At 34.0% G+C, this 22,424-nt stretch overlaps 3 protein-coding genes, 1 long non-coding RNA gene and 1 pseudogene across 5 annotated transcripts; all 5 read left to right on the top strand.

The window, feature by feature from the left end:
• Positions 1-41: 41 nt before the first annotated feature.
• LOC129872743 (nuclear pore complex protein NUP98A-like) lies at positions 42-507 on the top strand. Its single transcript, XM_055947658.1, has 2 exons — positions 42-209; positions 292-507. The coding sequence occupies exons 1-2, from the start codon at positions 42-44 to the stop codon at positions 505-507; spliced, it is 384 nt and encodes a 127-aa protein (XP_055803633.1).
• Positions 508-2,577: 2,070 nt separating this feature from the next.
• On the top strand, positions 2,578-7,853 carry LOC129871984 (L-aspartate oxidase 2-a, chloroplastic-like). Of its 2 annotated transcripts, none has more exons than XM_055946812.1 (4): positions 2,578-2,790; positions 5,640-5,926; positions 6,373-6,606; positions 7,481-7,853. In XM_055946812.1, the coding sequence occupies exons 3-4, from the start codon at positions 6,418-6,420 to the stop codon at positions 7,670-7,672; spliced, it is 381 nt and encodes a 126-aa protein (XP_055802787.1). In that variant the 5' UTR covers positions 2,578-2,790; positions 5,640-5,926; positions 6,373-6,417; the 3' UTR covers positions 7,673-7,853. The 2 variants fall into 2 exon arrangements, with proteins under 2 accessions (XP_055802787.1, XP_055802786.1); XM_055946811.1 differs by lacking the exons at positions 2,578-2,790; positions 5,640-5,926 and adding exons at positions 2,911-3,383; positions 4,831-4,906.
• A 3,005-nt stretch (positions 7,854-10,858) lies between these two features.
• LOC129872742 (nuclear pore complex protein NUP98A-like) lies at positions 10,859-14,313 on the top strand. Its single transcript, XM_055947657.1, has 8 exons — positions 10,859-10,992; positions 11,078-11,237; positions 11,325-11,347; positions 11,453-11,540; positions 11,617-11,632; positions 11,691-11,975; positions 12,184-12,405; positions 13,843-14,313. The coding sequence occupies exons 1-8, from the start codon at positions 10,859-10,861 to the stop codon at positions 14,169-14,171; spliced, it is 1,257 nt and encodes a 418-aa protein (XP_055803632.1). The 3' UTR covers positions 14,172-14,313.
• Positions 14,314-15,159: 846 nt separating this feature from the next.
• On the top strand, positions 15,160-15,813 carry LOC129871983 (nuclear pore complex protein NUP98A-like; annotated as a pseudogene).
• Positions 15,814-17,659: 1,846 nt separating this feature from the next.
• Positions 17,660-21,764, top strand: LOC129871989 (uncharacterized). Its single transcript, XR_008762369.1, has 7 exons — positions 17,660-17,872; positions 18,958-19,012; positions 19,095-19,244; positions 19,386-19,594; positions 19,685-19,988; positions 20,722-21,075; positions 21,510-21,764. It is a non-coding gene; the product is annotated as an uncharacterized LOC129871989 (long non-coding RNA).
• Positions 21,765-22,424: the final 660 nt, after the last annotated feature.

Below are 22,424 nucleotides of genomic sequence, written 5' to 3'. Positions count from 1 at the left end.
GAGACTAAGCTGGTGATAAGCCCAAGTTAGAGCCTGAAGAGATGCATCCTGTTAATTGGGACGATGATAAGGATGTTGATGGCATAATGCCGACGTTCCATCGTGTTAATTACTACACAGTTCCTCCTATGGAGGAGTTGATATCAAAGGAGAAGGAAGAAGCTGGTTTTTGTTGCCACGTGAAGGACTTTTGTGGTAGGAAGACATGGGTATGGAAGCATCAAGTTCTTGGGAGAAACAGATGTCCGGAAGCTTAATCTTGATTCTGCTGTCAATTTCAACTGTCGTGAGGTGATAGTCTATATGGATGAGAGCAAGAAACCTCCAGTTGGACTAGCCCTCAACAAGCCAGCTGAGATAACTCTTCTCAATGTCAGATGCATCAACAAATCGACTGGAAAGGAGTACAGAGATATGCTTCTTAAGAAAACAGTAGAGCAAGATGCAGAATTTGTTTCTTATGATCCAGTGGAAGGGAAGTGGAAATTTAGGGTGTCACACTTCTAATTGTGAGTTCAAATTTTTCTTGGTTGATTTTGTGGCACAACCAAATGTTTGAATTGGAAAGATGTTCTCCAACTGATGTATTTTTACAATTTGCTCACTTTGAGTCTGCCCCACTAGAGCTCTCTCTATGCACTTTGGTCCCCATTGATCCAAGTTGTTATGGCTGGATTTCTTTCAAAGTTTATTCATTAATTTGTGGTTCTCTTGCAAAATTTTCTGCTTTTATCTCTGGTTTGGGCTCTCGATTGTGGTAAGTTATATCTCCAATTGATATTTTCTTATTGCACTTGTTTGTGGGTAAATAGTTATAATGAATCCTCATATTAATGAATACATTTCTAAATGTCGTTGCATAGATTTATTTCTTTTGTGCTTATCGTCACATCCCAGATTTTGTACAGAAATATCAGTAAATAATTCTGCTAAAAATCATATATTTCTCTTATGTTTATCTGATTTCTTAATTTATTTTTTCGTTGTTTTAAATTTTCTGGCTTTCTGCATTTTGGCTTGGTGAAGCTCCTTTTTCTTCTACATATTTATGTTGCCTATATTTATCGATTTATAGTTTTGTATTATCTAATTAACGTTAAATTATTTAATCTTTAATTAATTTACTTTTGATATTTGTGGTAGTGATCTTTCAATTTAGCTACGTAAATTTGTAAATGTTGTTCTATAGTTGGGGTATAATTTTTAAATAATCTAAATATAATATATTTTCTATATTAGAAGGAACAAAAAATAAATTAATTGTGTTTACTTATATATGAAAAGGACATAATTTGAAAAGGGTAGTAAATTAAATAAAAATTTCTGAGAGGTCAATAAACAGGAAATGGTAGCTTAAACAGTACTTGCATAGAGGTTGCATAATTTTGGGTAGGACAATAAACGGGAAATGGTAGCTTAAACAATACTTGCATAGAGATTATGCAATCGGCTCTCTTTATATACCACCATTTCAATACATTGCCATTTATTTACACGCCGGAAATTTTGATAAAAAACATATATTTCTCTTATGTTCATTTGATTTTTTAATTTGTTTTTTCGTTGTTTTAAATTTTCTGACTTTTCGCATTGTGGCTTGGTGAACTCCTTTTTCTTCTACATATATTTATTTCTATGTTGCCTACATTGAGTAATTTCCCTCCACAATCACCCTTGTTTGAAAAATTGCTTAGGAATATCACTTCTTTTTTTTAAAAAAAAAATGTCATCCTAAAAAAATAATTTAATATGACATGTCATCCTATTAGGAGAAAGAAAGATGTTTTAATTGCATCAAGTATATTTTGAGGAAGATATGAATAATTGATTGATATTTTAGTCCTAAAAGAAACAATAGTGATATTCTCAGAAAATTTCCTAAACATGGACGACTATTCAGGAAAAATACTCAGCCTACATTTATCAATTTATAATTTTGTAATATTTAATTCATATTAAATTATTTAATTTATAATTAGTTCACTTTTGATATTTTTGTTAGTGATTCTTCAATTTAGCTACGTACCTTTGTAGTTATTCTACAATTAAGGTATAATTTTAGTGTTTTTTAATTCTACAAAAAAAACGTATTTTTTAATCTGGGAAGCGATTAGCCACACGCATGCGATTTAAAGTGTGCGTGAAGATTATGCAACAATATTTGTTCAGTTTAAAAAATAAATAGATAAGTTATCCATTTATGTCTATTTTTTCCTTGCTATTAAATAATATTTAATATCTAATACATTTTTCAAAGCATTAAATTTAATATATTCAAAGAATAATATAGTAAAAATATTTTGAGCAAAAAGATAGTAGAAAATAAAATAACCCATTCTAAATAATTCTGATAAAAAAAATATATTTCTCTTATGTTCATCTAATTTCTTAATTTATTTTGAATTTTCTGCATTGTGGTCCTTTTTCTGTATTTCTATGTTGCCTACATTTATCTATTTATAGTTTTGTAATATCTAATTAATGTTAAATTATTTAGTCTTTAATTAATTTACTTTTGATTTTTCGATTAGTAATTCTTCAATTTAGCTACGTACATTTGTAAATATTATTCTATAATTAAGGTATAATTTTTAAATATAATATATTTTCTGTATTAAATAAAATGAAAAAATAAATTAAAAGACATAATTCTGAAAAGCAATTAGCTTAAACGGTAAGCTACAAGTCCGGCCCTATTTATATACCAACATTCCAATACAATGCCATTTATTGCCGCTCTTCTTCTTCGCTTTCTCTGTCTCAAAACATGTCGATATTTTCCTGCTCCAAGTAAGTAAATATTCATTAATATTGTCCTGTGTTTCTGGGTTTTTATTCATTAATGTTGTCCTGTGTTTCTGGGTTTTCTCAATGTAAGTATATGGTGGTCTGGAATCTTGCATGTGGTGTCTCTATATCCATGATTCTTGACAATTGTAAATAACTGAATCTGGGCATGTTCCTCTCTTCTCTGGAATCTTGCATGTTGGTTCTAGCATATCCATGATTCTTGACAACAAGAATTTTTTCGACAAACACACTGTTTAATTTCTCAACTTTCTTGCATTGTTGCATATTCTTGATTACTGAATCTGGGTATGTTCCTCTCTTCTTCTTCCTCTTCTTCTTTTCTTGGTCCCGTGTTTATGCTTTCTTTGTGGGTCTTGCATAATGGTTCTAGTTAGTTGATATATTGTTTATGTGGCTTAATTTCTCCTCCTAATCTGTTTCTATATATTGCCAACACTTTTTACTTTCACTAATTTCCCATGTTTTAGTATCGCCAAGAAGTACCTTCTTGTGTGGTTTTCCTGTTTAAAGATATCTGACGTTCACCAGGTGTTTGAGAAAATGTCTTAGCTAGAAAAATCATAATCTATTAGGTAAAGTTTGAAATTTAAGAACCATTTTAGAAACAACTAAATTCATTGTACTATGATGGTACAATGAATTATGACTGAAGGGAACGGTTTGAAGGGAAATACAAGACTCAATGAAGCCTCCTCATAACCAGGAGGGCAAATTCTGGCTGAAAACAATTCAGGACAACAGGATGCGGACAAGACCAAAGAAACGGAGACAGTTACCTGTTACAAGCTCTTCTCCTTTGTTGATTCCACTGATATAGTTTTGATGATAATTGAAACTATTGCAACTATCGGCAATGGATTGTCCCTGCCCATTATGACAATTCTTTTTGGAGAATGGACCGACTCCTTAGGAAAAAATCAAAATAACAAAGATGTGCTTGGGGTAGTCTCCAGGGTTATGCTTTGAACATTTTTTAAATATTCTACGTCCTTATTTTATCTATTGTTGATTGAGTTACCCTCCTGAAAATGAGATCTTCTAATTATCTGTGTAATTTCATATAGGTTTCATTTGAATTTGTCTACTTAGCTTTGGGATGTGGGGCAGCTGCATTTCTTTGTAAGTTCTCATTCCGCCTTTACTAAGCATAGGCAATTTTGAATTATTATTGAAGTTGAATTAATATGAGTGTGTTGTTCAGAGGTCCCTTGTTTGGTGAAAGACAGCCTTCTCGAATAATACTATTTTGCAGCAAGATTTAGCTTTCTGTGACAAGGAAACCAATATGGGAGAGGTGGTGGGGCGGATGTCTGGTGACACTGTTCTTGTACAAGACGCAATGGGGGAGTAGGTACTCATGCTGAAAAAGCAACTCTACTAAGCCCTTCTTTGTGAAACCACTACATAGTAAATTGCTTTCTACATAAAAGATCCTTTGTGAGGATATGATTGCTCTTTCTATACTTGATATTATTTCCTTTAACTGCGGCAGGTAGGGAAATTTGTACCGCTGATATTAACATGCCTTGCGGGCTTTGTCATTGCATTTACCAAAGGCTGGCTTCTCACAGTTGTTATGTTATCCATCATTCCTCTACTTGTCATCTTTGGTGGAGTGATGTCCCTCATCCTATCTAGGATGGTGCCCCGTGGACAAGATGCTTATGCCAAGGCAGCAAGACAATAGGCTCCTTTAAAATGGTATGTCATAAGTTTAAATTATTGTGATGCCCATGCTCTGATGAAATTTATATTGGGAGTAAAACAATCTTTGTTTCACTTTCTTTTCAGAAAATAACCACCAGTAGATGAGATTGATCTTGTTTCCTCGTCAGGCTGCATCTTTTACAGGGGAGAAGCAAGTTGTGGCCAGCTATAACGAGTCCCTAATTAAAGATTACCATTCAGGGTCAAATGAAGGGCTGTTAAGTGGATTAGGTCTTGGGTCACATTTTGCTATTATGTACTCCAGCTATGCTTTGGCTATCTGGTACGGTGCAAGGTTCATCTTGGAAAAAGATATATTGGTGGTCAAGTTCTCTATGTTTCTGACACGAAGCTTCTCCAATAAGTAGCAAGCAATTTACTTTTTAAGGTACACTAATTTAACTATGCATAAGTTTGAGAGTGATTATACTGGATGCACTTGGTGTTTTTATAACAAACTAATAATAGTATAAGTGTACTAATTCGACGGGGCTTCTCAAGGCTTCCAGTACCTGTACTTAACATGTGCAATGGGGATACTGTACTTAAAAAGGGAAGAGATGAACCAGGGTAATACTTATAATTCCTTCTATTTCTCCTTTTGGTCCATCATCCCTTCCCTCTAAGGACGTTAAAATAGGCGGAGCGGGAGAGTTAGTGAGAATTGAGGAGCATAAAATGATTTTTTTTGATTAATCCCAATCCCCTTTTTTAATTCTTCTTTTCAATGTTGTAGTTTACAGATTCCTCCTTTTAGTAGTTTATTCTTGAAATGTATTTAGCTTGAAACCAAAAGTTTTTATGATACGTAATTTTTTGTTGGGGGAGTTTTCTGCAAAAAAGGTGTGATGCTGGTGGATAATTGGCGATGCATGAGAGGGATGTAAGTTCCAAATTCTATATTTATGAACTACATTGATTTCAAAGACAGCCCGGTGAACATTTCAAGTGCATGTGTTCTTTTATCTTCAACTTGCTTCCATTCAATTGTCTCTTAAGTTCCGTAAAGCAGTTGCCAGTTTTTCAGCTTTTTCTCTTTGGAAACAAGCCCTTTTCTTTTCCAATTTTTTCCCCAGACTACTCGTTTGGATGAATAGGAAAGTTCTCGATCTATCTTTCAGGTTGAAGCCAAAGGAACTTTCTGTTTAGACGGCTTTTGCTGCAGGATGTAGAACTCCCAAAAAGTGGAAAAGCGTAGGAGGAATGGGGGCTGTTAGGCTTGTTTTCAATTTGAAGCTGAAGTGCCAGAAAGCAATACTACAAGAAAGGCTCTATGCCTATTCCTAACTTCTGATGTAACTGCTTAAAAGTTGAAACTGAAGAAAGTTGAAGAGCTGTGAAACCCCTATTCTTCACGGTTCAGATCGTTTACTTATGTACTGGAACATTTGGAGAAGAGAGTGTGAAGGTGACATGCAAGAAGGAAGAAAAAGAATAAAACTGGAAATAAACCTCTGTTCTCTTTCGGTTTGATAGTGAGATTTCATTTAGTTTGTACCATAGTACTATGTTTTTTTTAAAAAAAATGAGAACACACAAAGGTTTCATTAGCACTCCCTAAATCAGCACCACTTTTTTAAGGGTCACCAATTAGTTTGCTCTATGCTATCTTTGTTTATCTCGTTAAATATATACTGACGTGAAAGGAAGTATTATGTTGTGCTTGATTGGTGGAACATCACAACTGATATCTTCTTCTCAGTTGAGAAAAACTTGGTCCATATAGTTGTGCTTCTTATGCAACCAATGTTCTAAATGAAACTTACAAGATGACTGATTTATTGCTCCAACATAGTGCTTTTATTTTACTCTTTTAAAATTTTCATTCTTTTAAAGTGCATTTCCGTTCTCCAGGTTGTGTGTACTGAAGGACCATAGAAAATTAGAGAACTGGGTGCTATGGGTGCTTATGGGGAGGATGGCAATATGCATCTAGCCAGGGAATGGGGCCGCTCCCATCGCCGAATTGTCTTTGCTGCTGATATGATAGGCAGAGAGAAAGAAAGGGCCCTATTAGAGGCAGTTGTTAAGAATCCTAATCGATATGTATTTGAACATCATTTTGCTGTAGATTTGTTGACCACTCAGGTAAGTTTATTCCTTTATAGCAACTGTTTGCATTGGTTATTATGGTGAAAACTTTTCTGTTCTAGCATCAATTTGGTCCAAAATGAAGGGTTGTTGCTTTAATCTAATTAAACTTGGCATTATTCTTTTGCTTATGTGTCATAGTTGACTCAAATGACATGCATTCAAACAATTGCTATGTTGGTGATCTATGCTTCTTTTGCCATTAACTTTTATCATTTTTTGGGTTTAAAGATATTCATGTATTATGATGTATGAATTTGTGTAGGTGCATTGATCATGATTATGAAGATTTACCAATGACATTTAATAAAGTTGCAACTTGACTACATTTGATCTGTATGTTGTGAATAGTGTGCAGAGATTTGCATATGCCACTGTTTGTGATACTTGACTTCATATAGTTACCTGAAAAATATTAGATCTTATACCTGTGGAAGTGCTCCCTCCCTGGAGCTCTATAATTGGCGCTATTACTTTTAATTAGTATGTCTTAAAAATAAGTTCTCAACAAAATGGGGATTCAATGAGTAGTTAAACTTGTGCTTGTCTTACATTTTTTTATTTTCCTATTGGTTTATCTTTTTCTTTTAAAAGATTAACGGGCCTTTTCTGATGAAAAATGTTGTCAATAACTTTAAACCTGAAAAATTCATTCCAACAGATATACTTAGCACATGGTAAGTAACAGAAAAACTTTTCAAAGATTCACTGCTATACTGTGGTGTTTGGTCATTCTTGTTGTTTCATCTTAAACCCAAAGGATTCAGCTATGGGTTTCAATTTTTTAGTTTTAGTTTTTTTCACTCAGAGATTTTGCATGTTTTTGTTTTTTTTTTTCAAAAATAAAATTGTGTTTTTTTTCATGTTCCAGGAATTTGCAGGGATGAGGTCTATTGGAATGGTTTTCCCTTCATGCTTTTACAGGCAACAACTCTTCAGTTGCATCTGCATTATCAAGGTCGGGTTCATGATTAGCTTTGGTAGTTCTTCATTTGTCTTGTTCTGTTGTAATTTTCCATTCCAAGATGAATTTATTGCAACTTATGTGAGTATAGTGTTATAAATTATTGTTTTCTGAGCTAAGGCAAATGAATGAATAGAAATTGCATGTGTTTGTTCACTTGATAATCTTGAATAGCGCAGAAAATCTTTTGTTCGTGATCCAATTAGATGTTTTTTCTCGGGAATTACATATTGTGGCTATTATGCTTCTTATCTCCTACTTGACGTTTTGTATCATGTAGAATTTTAAGTTGAAGCTCTAAAGAACTAAAACATAAGATTGAGTTTCACCTTGAAAATTCACCGTTTCATCCGATAGGTTACTTGTCCGTGTCGTTTACTTTTTGGAAGTCCTAAGTTAAACTTTTAATGTCATTGCAGTTTCATTATTCTTATATTTTACATATAAACAAAGTCTCTGAAATAGTTGGATCCATGTTTTTTTTTGGGAAATGATAATCCGACATGAGATCTCAATCACAGGGGATTATCAAAAAGCTACATTTCATTTGGATGAGTCATTGATATTTTTTTTGGTTATGTTGACGGGGGTTGAGAGATTTCTCTACTAGAAATTTTGTAAAAGGAAATGATCTGCGTAGATATATCGTTGAAGTTATATTTCGAAGAAGATACTAGTGATCCTCATGTAGCCAGATTCTTCTTATTTGATAAGTAGACAATGATATAAAAATGAAATCCCTAAATTTAAGTGTAGTATGTTAGAAAATTGCGTAAATTTAAATATCCCTGATAATTTATACACTTGTTTGTCTGAAAGATTAATTTTTAGAAAGTGGACTATATATTTATATTTCCTCATGAAGGTGGTGTTTTTTGCAGGTTTAAGAATTTCTTATTTCTTTTCGAGATATATTTTTGATAGATGGCCTTATTTCTTCTCGAGATATATTTTTGAAGGTATGCCAAATATCATTCTTTCCTTCTTTAATTGATCACTTTATTTGTGTTCTATTATCTTTTGCTCTTGTTATATATGCAATCAATTAGTCATGAGCAAACACATTATCTGCAACTATTGATGATTTATGTGTCAATTGACTTGATGCATTAACTTACTTAGCTTGATCCTCTTAAAACTATGAGTAAAAATAATTCAATGAACATGAAAAAAGAAACTATCTGTAAATGTCTATGACTTAAGCGTTAATTGTGTTGGTGCATTAATTTAAGCAGTTAGATCCTTTTTCGACCATCAAACTTTTTGGGGAAAAACGATGAGATGGTCATGGTACACCAGTTGAAGGATAAGCAAGAGAAATTTCTTCCTCTTTCTTGGGTCCAATATGATATTTTGGGATTTGACAGTAAGGCATCATGTCTCTAGACCATGCATGATATGGAGGCAATTGTCTTCTCAGATCCTCCTATTTGATTCTGTTTGGTTGAACCTAATGTCCAAGTTTTATTCACCATTCTATCTAAAATTAAAAAAATGTTGCCACATATTTTAAGGTTTCACAATAGCTGCAATAATTTGGAGATAGTGAATTTATTACGCTCTTGTTGTGGCAAAGCTCTCGAGCTATGTTTTCCGCTTTTGGTAGAGTGAGTTCTGCATTTCGACTTACATTATTCGGAAATTGAAGTAAAATCTTCATGACCGTCCTCTACATCTATAGTCACATGCCCACATCAACATCAACACCACTCAAAAATGTAGAACCCTCAAGAAGAAAACTTCTCATAGATGACAAATTATAATATAGCTAAATCAACTGAAACATATGATTGAATGCTGAGACTTGCTTCATTGTCAAGATTGGACAAAAAATGTGTAGCACTTGAGAATAATATTTGTTTCGCACTCTTTCTCCTTGATTTTGCAATTGCATATCTATTACTAATTTCTTTGTTGTAGTAATTTCTCGCGTTTCTTCAACTTTTTTTGGTTCCACGTCAACTACTAGTACTTTTGTTGCTTTATTAGTTTCATGTTCTTTATTTCAGTTTTTTCTCTAATTTGTGGGAGTTTTATTCCCGCATCTGTACAACATGTTGGATATTTATTCGCAAGTAACTCCTATTGGATTTCTTTATTTCATACCACTCTTTCAATTGTCTTCATCTTTTCAAGGTGTCACCATATTAGGTATGATTTTCTTGCACTTTTTTGCACAAATCTTCTTCAAGCTCAAATTGGGTATCCATCTTTCTTAAACCTCTTCGTCTCCTTTGTACTCAAACTGGGTATCCATTTTTACTATCAATTTGTATGCTAAAGTGGGTTGCTTAACAGTTGATGATAAAACCCTTCAATACTTTATACATATGTGTGTACATATATATACACGCAGTTGATGCATAGGCCTTTTCATGTTTTTCTTGTTTCATTTTCGTTTGTGGGTCTGCAACTCTGTGTAGAATGTAAACATGCTTGATTTTGAAGAATCAATTTATCTTGTCAGGAACCTTTTATGTAGTTGATTTTCATATTCTTCTCTGGGTTATTTAACAGGAATTGCACTAGAACAAAGATTCTAGTGCAATCGTGGAGGGGAAGGTAAATTTGCACTTGCATGAATAAATGTAACTTCTAAATTGCAATTAAATGTGCACAATCAGTATGAAATGACTACATTCATCTACTTTTATGTCTAGCCACTTATGTTGTTCAAATTCCATGCCCACATTCATGTCGATATTCGATTCTGATGCAGATTTAGAGATCGGATTGTTCATCACATAAATTTAAGACTGAAAAGTAAGGATTCGAGTGCACGAGTGCTGGGATAGGACAAATAAATGTATATTATGACATAAATAGTATTCTCATGAAACCAAAATACAAATGGCGCATGTTCGACGTTTCTTTGTTGGAAATTGTTACTAAAACTCACTGGAGGCCAAATGAATATCGTAAGGTTTTGAAGGTGAAGTTCTTTTGAGATTTAGTTGATAGTATCCATTAGGTTAGGTATAAAACTACTAACTTGGTCTTTGTTCTTGCCATTGTTTACAGGACGGCAAATGTTTGTACTTTGAAATTGATGATTGTAGACAAGATGTTGGTACAATAGGTAATTCTGTATAACCTACCTGACACATGAGTTGACTGCTGTTTGCTAATAAGGAAATTTGTTGGGATTATTCTTTTTGCATTCATTGTTTGTGATGTATTTTACAACCAACCAGTTCGAAGGAAGAAAATGCATTCCAAGTACTTTTTGTTTTCTCACAATTCAAACAAATGAATAATATTGATTTACGTACTTTACTTCTAAATATGTACTCTGTCCTGTTTGATCTTTTGCTTTGCATATATAATCTTGGAAGCCCAAAGAGGGTCTTGCATTCTCTGAAAAGTGCCTTTGCTAAGAATCGCCCTTGTGCATCCCAGTGTCTTCTTCAAAATTGTTGGTATTTAAAGGTCCGTCTCAGTTACACCAGCTAACTTAGGGATATTTCCTGTTTGGTTTCTTAGATTTTATTCATTTGCATGCAGTGAGGATGACCTGCTTTGCACACGTGCTTCTCCTTCCCCATTGCAGCTGTTGTCCAGTGGGTTTGGGATTCATCCGAGTTCCCTTAATAAATCGAATGCAAGCGATGGTTCATTCAAGCTCCCAAGATACATCTCAGGTCCTGATGTTTACACAGTGAAGGTATACCGATCCAAATTGATGGATAAGAGACGTGATAAGTTGTCTTTTCTACACTTTGTTTCCCTAAAACCACTGTTTAATTTGCAGATCTTTCAATATTTTTGGATATTGTAAGTGTTTAATCTTTAGATCAAATTTGCAAACCAAGAGAAGAAAGTACAACACCTTTGCTCAAGAGCTTTGGTTTTGTAAAGTCCGCATTTGGTATTAATCAGAGAGGAAGTAGAACAACATCATACATTGCATCTCCTTGTGAAAGTAGCTGTGCGCATTGAGCTGTACTCTTCTCCAAAAATGTTAAAAGTAATAACTGCAATACCTCAGTCTCAGTGGGATTTCTTATGGTGCTAGTGTTATTGCTTACTATTTCTGAAACCAGCTATTGATTTCTTATGGTGGGTAGTCTATAATTAGTGATTAGCAAAACAATTCAATCTGCTTTCCTAACTGCAGGACCACATGTCTGTAATGCAGCAACGAATGCTACATCTGGTCAAACAGAAAACGTATCTCCGGGCTTGTCCACTTTACCGGCATTTGGAAGGAAATATGACGTTAATCGTGTAGCCAATGAACCTCTGTTGTTGTCCAAGGATGTCAATGTCTCAGACTCCTCCATTCTTGGATATCCAAGAGCTCTTGCATTTGGTGTTCCAAGCAACTCCTCACACGTTGGCACCCCAAGATTTGATTCCTATTCCTTTGGCCAACCAGCAGTATACATGTCAGGGAGCAAAGGTTTTCTTTATTGTCCATTTTCTCATGTATTGGAGCAGATGATATAATATTATTTATTGTTCAATGTGCATAACTATATGCTCTAAATTGATCTGAAATCCATGTTACTGTTTTGTTAAATATAATATTACTACCAAGTATTATTTGTTCTTATTTTATATTTTTGGATATCCTAAGTGTTTAATCTTAGATCAAATTTGCAAACCAGGAAACGAAAGTACAACACCTTTGCTCAAGAGCTCTGGTTTTGGAAAGTCTGCATTTGGTATTAATCAGAAAGGAAGTAGAACAACATCATACATTGCATCTCCAGAGATAGATAGTATAAGACCCGGTGGTGCAAACATTCAATCCATTTGTGGAATGCAGACTTATCAAGATAAAAGCCATGACGTGTTGAGGTTTGAGGACTACCAGTTAGGTGATAAAGGTATCCTTAACTGTTCTCATATATTAACAACATACTTTTTAATTTCTCCACTTTTGTGCATTCTTGATAACTGAATCTGGGCATGTTCCTCTCATACTCTTCTTTTTTGGTAATGTGTTTATGCTTCTTTCGGAAACAGCCGCCCTACCTTTTAAGATGGGGGTTAGGTCTGCGTATACTCTATCCTCCCCAGACCCCACATGGTAGGACTATACTAGGTTTGTTGTTGTTGTTTATGCTTCTTTGTGGGTGTCATACGTTGGTTCTAGTTAGTTGATATAGTTTATGTGGTTTTATTTCTCCTTCTCCATATCCATGATATATACTTAAGAACACGAAGATTTGTTTCTTTATATTGAGAACACTTTTTACTTTCAGCAATTTCTCATGTTTATTATCGCGAAGAGTTCTTGGTATTACACTTTCTCCCTTTCAATTTGTTTGTCTGATTTTGAGTTGCTGCGGAGTTTAAGAATATAAGGAATACTTTTGAATCTTGTGGTCTTGAACTAAAGATACGAAGAATATACCAAAATGTCCTTTAATCTTTTGGTCTTAATCATGCCATGTGAAAGTTGGAATTATAGAATTGTCAAAACAGGAAAGAAGCATTCTTTTTTAAATGGACTAAAAAGGAAAGTAAGACAAACAAATTAAACGGAAGAAGTTCATAGACTAACATAAATGACCAGGTGGACAGATAGATAGTGTGCACTCGTATTACTCTGGAATACTAGTAGTATTCTTATTAAACTGCCCTCTGAAAAAAACTATCCTGACTTCTAACAATAAAAGTTTTAAAGTTCGGTTCAATCTTTCGAAGTCCTAGTAACTTAATTATAAATTTGATGACCTATTGTCACGGTATTTATTCATCTTATGTGGATTCAGATTCTGCTTCTTCAAATATGTTATTGCTGCCTTTATATGTGCATATCTTCCTGTAATTAAGTTGATTAAACGAATTCGTTGGCTCTGTCCAAATACACAAATTAAGTTGATTAAACGAATTCTTTGGCTCTGTCCAAATACACTAAGAAGAAAGAGCACTTGAGTTATTGCATGGGAATGATCTACAGACACTCTTTGAATATGTTATTCCCATGATTTCTCTGCCAATTGGATTAAGTACAGGTTTCTTTCTCGCCTGTGGTCCAGGTGAGGATTGAGATATGTAGATGTTACACTCAATACTGCCAATTTCATGAAAGGGGAGATCATATTTACTTTTCTAGAGCAGGAGGGCTTTGGAATTGGCTGAAAAGCTAAATCTGCTCCTTGTGAAAGTAGCTATGCATATTGAGCTGTAATCTTCTCCATAAATGTCAGTAATAACTGGAATATCTCAGTGGGATTTCTTGTGCCAGCTATTGATGCCTTGTAGTTGTCTGTAATTAGTGATTAGCAAATCAATTCAATCTGATTTCCTAACTGCAGGAACATTAGCCTCTAATGCAGCAACGAATGCTACATCTGGTCAAACACAAAACATATCTCCGGGCTCATCCACTTTACAAACATTTGGAAAGAAATATGACGTTAACAGCGTGGCCAATGAACCTCTGATGTGGTCCAGGGATGCCAATGTCTCAGGCTCCTCCATATTTGGATCTCTAAAACCTACTTCATTTGGTGTTTCAAGCAACTCACACTTTGGCACCCCAAGATTTGATTCCTATTCCTTCGGCCAAGCAGCAGTATCCATGTCAGGGAGCAAAGGTTTACTTTACTGTCCATTTTCTCATGTATTGGAGCAGATGATATAAGATTATATACCGGTCAATGTGCATTACTATATGCTCTACATTGATTTGAAATCCATGTTGATCTTTTGTCAAATATTAGTACTAAGTACTATTAATTCCTACTTTATATTTTTGGATATCCTAAGTGTTTAATCTTTAGATCAAATTTGCTTTGCTCAAGAGCTCTGGTTTTGTAAACTCTGGATTTAGTATTATAATTTTATGTGAGACATGTTTAGTAGTTCGTGGGCATGCTTTGTTTGATGGACCAAAAGTTTAAGTCAAATAAGATAAACATAAATCATATGCAAAGATTGCAAGTACGGGTTTCCTTTTAGTGAAAAAATACAGGACAAAGCCCATATTTTCCTCTAATCCAAGTAAAACACTTGAAATTTAACAGGAGTATAATATTTGATTACGTAGGTACCCTTTTTCATGGATAAAGAAAACACTTCTGGTGTACTAAGGACAGAATTTCCACTGGGGGCTGATTCATATGTGGACAGTAAGCTTTCTTTTTTAATGAACGTTCTTTTCGTTGATTGGTTAAGCTGGATTCTAATAGATGCATAAGTCAATTATCATACTTACATGTAATGTTTTAGTGGATCACTTAATATATAGTACCACTTTATGTCTGCTCCATCAAGATCCCATTTCCTTAAGCTCAAAGTCTGGAATCTCTAATAGTTCAAATTAAAACCAACTAACTTCTTGGATTGGTGATTCTTTGCAAGACTTTGGACACTAGAAAAATTATCATCTGTTATCTATTTGAGTATATCCAAGGATATAATTGTTATTTTACAAGTTCCAAGTATTATGATGAACCAAACTGACCTAGTTTGTTATTTAATTGCGTAATAATTCCTCTTTTTGTTTAGAATATAGGGATGCATGGCAGAGACTAAGCTGGTGATAAGCCCAAGTTAGAGCCTGAAGAGATGCATCCTGTTAATTGGGACGATGATAAGGATGTTGATGGCATAATGCCGAAGTCCATCGTGTTAATTACTACACAGTTCCTCCTATGGAGGAGTTGATATCAAAGGAGAAGGAAGAAGCTGGTTTTTGTTGCCACGTGAAGGACTTTTGTGGTAGGAAGACATGGGTATGGAAGCATCAAGTTCTTGGGAGAAACAGATGTCCGGAAGCTTGATCTTGATTCTGTTGTCAATTTCAACTGTCGTGAGGTGATAGTCTATATGGATGAGAGCAAGAAACCTCCAGTTGGACTAGCCCTCAACAAGCCAGCTGAGATAACTCTTATCAATGTCAGATGCATCAACAAATCGACTGGAAAAGAGTACAGAGATGGACCAATGGTCAATAAGTACAGAGATATGCTACTTAAGAAAACAATAAAGCACGATGCAGAATTTGTTTCTTATGATCCAGTGGAAGGGAAGTGGAAATTTAGGGTGTCACACTTCTAATTGTGAGTTCAAATTTTCTTGGTTGATTTTGTGGCATAACCAAATGTTTGAATTGTGAAGATGTTCTCCAACTGATGTATTTTTACAATTTGCTCACTTTGAGTCTGCCCCACTAGAGCTCTCTCTATGCACTTTGGTCCCCATTGATCCAAGTTGTTATGGCTGGATTTCTTTCAAAGTTTATTCATTAATTTGTGGTTCTCTTGCAAAATTTTCTGCTTTTATCTCTGGTTTGGGCTCTCGATTGTGGTAAGTTATATCTCCAATTGATATTTTCTTATTGCACTTGTTTGTGGGTAAATAGTTATAATGAATCCTCATATTAATGAATACATTTCTAAATGTCGTTGCATAGATTTATTTCTTTTGTGCTTATCGTTACATCCCAGATTTTGTACAGAAATGTCAGTAAATAATTCTGCTAAAAATCATATATTTCTCTTATGTTTATCTGATTTCTTAATTTATTTTTTCGTTGTTTTAAATTTTCTGGCTTTCTGCATTTTGGCTTGGTGAAGCTCCTTTTTCTTCTACATATTTATGTTGCCTATATTTATCGATTTATAGTTTTGTATTATCTAATTAACGTTAAATTATTTAATCTTTAATTAATTTACTTTTGATATTTGTGGTAGTGATCTTTCAATTTAGCTACGTAAATTTGTAAATGTTGTTCTATAGTTGAGGTATAATTTTTAAATAATCTAAATATAATATATTTTCTATATTAGAAGGAACAAAAAATAAATTAATTGTGTTTACTTATATATGAAAAGGACATAATTTGAAAAGGGTAGTAAATTAAATAAAAATTTATGAGAGGACAATAAACAGGAAATGGTAGCTTAAACAGTACTTGCATAGAGGTTGCATAATTTTGGGTAGGACAATAAACGGGAAATGGTAGCTTAAACAATACTTGCATAGAGATTATGCAATCGGCTCTCTTTATATACCACCATTTCAATACATTGCCATTTATTTACACGCCGGAAATTTTGATAAAAAACATATATTTCTCTTATGTTCATTTGATTTTTTAATTTGTTTTTTCGTTGTTTTAAATTTTCTGACTTTTCGCATTGTGGCTTGGTGAACTCCTTTTTCTTCTACATATATTTATTTCTATGTTGCCTACATTGAGTAATTTCCCTCCACAATCACCCTTGTTTGAAAAATTGCTTAGGAATATCACTTCTTTTTTTTTAAAAAAAAATGTCATCCTAAAAAAATAATTTAATATGACATGTCATCCTATTAGGAGAAAGAAAGATGTTTTAATTGCATCAAGTATATTTTGAGGAAGATATGAATAATTGATTGATATTTTAGTCCTAAAAGAAACAATAGTGATATTCTCAGAAAATTTCCTAAACATGGACGACTATTCAGGAAAAATACTCAGCCTACATTTATCAATTTATAATTTTGTAATATTTAATTCATATTAAATTATTTAATTTATAATTAGTTCACTTTTGATATTTTTGTTAGTGATTCTTCAATTTAGCTACGTACCTTTGTAGTTATTCTACAATTAAGGTATAATTTTAGTGTTTTTTAATTCTACAAAAAAAAACGTATTTTTTAATCTGGGAAGCGATTAGCCACACGCATGCGATTTAAAGTGTGCGTGAAGATTATGCAACAATATTTGTTCAGTTTAAAAAATAAATAGATAAGTTATCCATTTATGTCTATTTTTTCCTTGCTATTAAATAATATTTAATATCTAATACATTTTTCAAAGCATTAAATTTAATATATTCAAAGAATAATATAGTAAAAATATTTTGAGCAAAAAGATAGTAGAAAATAAAATAACCCATTCTAAATAATTCTGATAAAAAAAATATATTTCTCTTATGTTCATCTAATTTCTTAATTTATTTTGAATTTTCTGCATTGTGGTCCTTTTTCTGTATTTCTATGTTGCCTACATTTATCTATTTATAGTTTTGTAATATCTAATTAATGTTAAATTATTTAGTCTTTAATTAATTTACTTTTGATTTTTCGATTAGTAATTCTTCAATTTAGCTACGTACATTTGTAAATATTATTCTATAATTAAGGTATAATTTTTAAATATAATATATTTTCTGTATTAAATAAAATGAAAAAATAAATTAAAAGACATAATTCTGAAAAGCAATTAGCTTAAACGGTAAGCTACAAGTCCGGCCCTATTTATATACCAACATTCCAATACAATGCCATTTATTGCCGCTCTTCTTCTTCGCTTTCTCTGTCTCAAAACATGTCGATATTTTCCTGCTCCAAGTAAGTAAATATTCATTAATATTGTCCTGTGTTTCTGGGTTTTTATTCATTAATGTTGTCCTGTGTTTCTGGGTTTTCTCAATGTAAGTATATGGTGGTCTGGAATCTTGCATGTGGTGTCTCTATATCCATGATTCTTGACAATTGTAAATAACTGAATCTGGGCATGTTCCTCTCTTCTCTGGAATCTTGCATGTTGGTTCTAGCATATCCATGATTCTTGACAACAAGAATTTTTTCGACAAACACACTGTTTAATTTCTCAACTTTCTTGCATTGTTGCATATTCTTGATTACTGAATCTGGGTATGTTCCTCTCTTCTTCTTCCTCTTCTTCTTTTCTTGGTCCCGTGTTTATGCTTTCTTTGTGGGTCTTGCATAATGGTTCTAGTTAGTTGATATATTGTTTATGTGGCTTAATTTCTCCTCCTAATCTGTTTCTATATATTGCCAACACTTTTTACTTTCACTAATTTCCCATGTTTTAGTATCGCCAAGAAGTACCTTCTTGTGTGGTTTTCCTGTTTAAAGATATCTGACGTTCACCAGGTGTTTGAGAAAATGTCTTAGCTAGAAAAATCATAATCTATTAGGTAAAGTTTGAAATTTAAGAACCATTTTAGAAACAACTAAATTCATTGTACTATGATGGTACAATGAATTATGACTGAAGGGAACGGTTTGAAGGGAAATACAAGACTCAATGAAGCCTCCTCATAATCAGGAGGGCAAATTCTGGCTGAAAACAATTCAGGACAACAGGATGCGGACAAGACCAAAGAAACGGAGACAGTTACCTGTTACAAGCTCTTCTCCTTTGTTGATTCCACTGATATAGTTTTGATGATAATTGAAACTATTGCAACTATCGGCAATGGATTGTCCCTGCCCATTATGACAATTCTTTTTGGAGGATGGACCGACTCCTTAGGAAAAAATCAAAATAACAAAGATGTGCTTGGGGTAGTCTCCAGGGTTATGCTTTGAACATTTTTTAAATATTCTAAGTCCTTATTTTATCTATTGTTGATTGAGTTACCCTCCTGAAAATGAGATCTTCTAATTATCTGTGTAATTTCATATAGGTTTCATTTGAATTTGTCTACTTAGCTTTGGGATGTGGGGCAGCTGCATTTCTTTGTAAGTTCTCATTCCGCCTTTACTAAGCATAGGCAATTTTGAATTATTATTGAAGTTGAATTAATATGAGTGTGTTGTTAAGAGGTCCCTTGTTTGGTGAAAGACAGCCTTCTCGAATAATACTATTTTGCAGCAAGATTTAGCTTTCTGTGACAAGGAAACCAATATGGGAGAGGTGGTGGGGCGGATGTCTGGTGACACTGTTCTTGTACAAGACGCAATGGGGGAGTAGGTACTCATGCTGAAAAAGCAACTCTACTAAGCCCTTCTTTGTGAAACCACTACATAGTAAATTGCTTTCTACATAAAAGATCCTTTGTGAGGATATGATTGCTCTTTCTATACTTGATATTATTTCCTTTAACTGCGGCAGGTAGGGAAATTTGTACCGCTGATATTAACATGCCTTGCGGGTTTTGTCATTGCATTTACCAAAGGCTGGCTTCTCACAGTTGTTATGTTATCCATCATTCCTCTACTTGTCATCTTTGGTGGAGTGATGTCCCTCATCCTATCTAGGATGGTGCCCCGTGGACAAGATGCTTATGCCAAGGCAGCAAGACAATAGGCTCCTTTAAAATGGTATGTCATAAGTTTAAATTATTGTGATGCCCATGCTCTGATGAAATTTATATTGGGAGTAAAACAATCTTTGTTTCACTTTCTTTTCAGAAAATAACCACCAGTAGATGAGATTGATCTTGTTTCCTCGTCAGGCTGCATCTTTTACAGGGGAGAAGCAAGTTGTGGCCAGCTATAACGAGTCCCTAATTAAAGATTACCATTCAGGGTCAAATGAAGGGCTGTTAAGTGGATTAGGTCTTGGGTCACATTTTGCTATTATGTACTCCAGCTATGCTTTGGCTATCTGGTACGGTGCAAGGTTCATCTTGGAAAAAGATATATCGGTGGTCAAGTTCTCTATGTTTCTGACACGAAGCTTCTCCAATAAGTAGCAAGCAATTTACTTTTTAAGGTACACTAATTTAACTATGCATAAGTTTGAGAGTGATTATACTGGATGCACTTGGTGTTTTTATAATAAACTAATAATAGTATAAGTGTACTAATTCGACGGGGCTTCTCAAGGCTTCCAGTACCTGTACTTAACATGTGCAATGGGGATACTGTACTTAAAAAGGGAAGAGATGAACCAGGGTAATACTTATAATTCCTTCTATTTCTCCTTTTGGTCCATCATCCCTTCCCTCTAAGGACGTTAAAATAGGCGGAGCGGGAGAGTTAGTGAGAATTGAGGAGCATAAAATGATTTGTTTTGATTAATCCCAATCCCCTTTTTTAATTCTTCTTTTCAATGTTGTAGTTTACAGATTCCTCCTTTTAGTAGTTTATTCTTGAAATGTATTTAGCTTGAAACCAAAAGTTTTTATGATACGTAATTTTTTGTTGGGGGAGTTTTCTGCAAAAAAGGTGTGATGCTGGTGGATAATTGGCGATGCATGAGAGGGATGTAAGTTCCAAATTCTATATTTATGAACTACATTGATTTCAAAGACAGCCCGGTGAACATTTCAAGTGCATGTGTTCTTTTATCTTCAACTTGCTTCCATTCAATTGTCTCTTAAGTTCCGTAAAGCAGTTGCCAGTTTTTCAGCTTTTTCTCTTTGGAAACAATCCCTTTTCTTTTCCAATTTTTTCCCCAGACTACTTGCCTGGATGAATAGGAAAGTTCTCGATCTATCTTTCAGGTTGAAGCCAAAGGAACTTTCTGTTTAGACGGCTTTTGCTGCAGGATGTAGAACTCCAAAAAATTGGAAAAGCGTAAGAGGAATGGGGGCTGTTAGGCTTGTTTTCAATTTGAAGCTGAAGTGCCAGAAAGCAATACTACAAGAAAGGCTCTATGCCTATTCCTAACTTCTGATGTAACTGCTTAAAGGTTGAAACTGAAGAAAGTTGAAGAGCTGTGAAACCCCTATTCTTCACGGTTCAGATCGTTTACTTATGTACTGGAACATTTGGAGAAGAGAGTGTGAAGGTGACATGCAAGAAGGAAGAAAAAGAATAAAACTGGAAATAAACCTCTGTTCTCTTTCGGTTTGATAGTGAGATTTCATTTAGTTTGTACCATAGTACTATAAAAGGGCAGCCCGGTGCACTTAAGCTCCCGCTATGCGCAGGGTCCGGGGAAGGGCCCGACCACAAGGGTCTATTGTACGCACAAAGGTTTCATTAGCACTCCCTAATTCAGCACCACTTTTTTAAGGGTCACCAATTAGTTTGCTCTATGCTATCTTTGTTTATCTCGTTAAATATATACTGACGTGAAAGGAAGTATTATGTTGTGCTTGATTGGTGGAACATCACAACTGATATCTTCTTCTCAGTTGAGAAAAACTTGGTCCATATAGTTGTGCTTCTTATTCAACCAATGTTCTTAATGAAACTTACAAGATGACTGATTTATTGCTCCAACATAGTGCTTTTATTTTACTCTTTTAAAATTTTCATTCTTTTAAAGTGCATTTCCGTTCTCCAGGTTTGTGTGTACTGAAGGACCATAGAAAATTAGAGAACTGGGTGTTATGGGTGCTTATGGGGAGAATGGCAATCTGCATCTAGCCAGGGAAGGGGGCCGCTCCCATCGCCGAATTGTCTTTGCTGCTGATATGATAGGCAGAGAGATAGAAAGGGCCCTATTAGAGGCAGTTGTTAAGAATCCTAATCGATATGTGTCTGAACACCATTTTGCTGTAGATTTGTTGACCACTCAGGTACGTTTATTCCTTTATAGCAACTGTTTGCATTGGTTATTATGGTGAAAACTTTTCTGTTCTAGCAACTATTTTGTCCAAAATGAAGGGTTGTTGCTTTAATCTAATTAAACTTGGCATTATTCTTTTGCTTATGTGTCATAGTTGACTCAAATGACATGCATTCAAACAATTGCTATGTTGGTGATCTATGCTTCTTTTGCCATTAACTTTTATCATTTTTTGGGTTTAAAGATATTCATGTATTATGATGTATGAATTTGTGTAGGTGCATTGATCATGATTCTGAAGATTTACCAATGACATTTAACAAAGTTGCAACTTGACTACATTTGATCTGTATGTTGTGAATAGTGTGCAGAGATTTGCATATGCCACTGTTTGTGATACTTGACTTCATATAGTTACCTGAAAAATATTAGATCTTATACCTGTGGAAGTGCTCCCTCCCTGGAGCTCTATAATTGGCGCTATTACTTTTAATTAGTATGTCTTAAAAATAAGTTCTCAACAAAATGGGGATTCAATGAGCAGTTAAACTTGTGCTTGTCTTATATTTTTTTATTTTCCTATTGGGTTATCTTTTTCTTTTAAAAGATTCACGGGCCTTTTCTGATGAAAAATGTTGTCAATAACTTTAAACCTGAAAACTTCATTCCAACAGATATACTTAGCACATG

The sequence above is a fragment of the Solanum dulcamara genome, chromosome 11 (assembly GCF_947179165.1).
Source record: "Solanum dulcamara chromosome 11, daSolDulc1.2, whole genome shotgun sequence".
NCBI lineage: Eukaryota > Viridiplantae > Streptophyta > Magnoliopsida > Solanales > Solanaceae > Solanum > Solanum dulcamara.
This window is presented reverse-complemented; position numbering and strand designations above follow the sequence as displayed.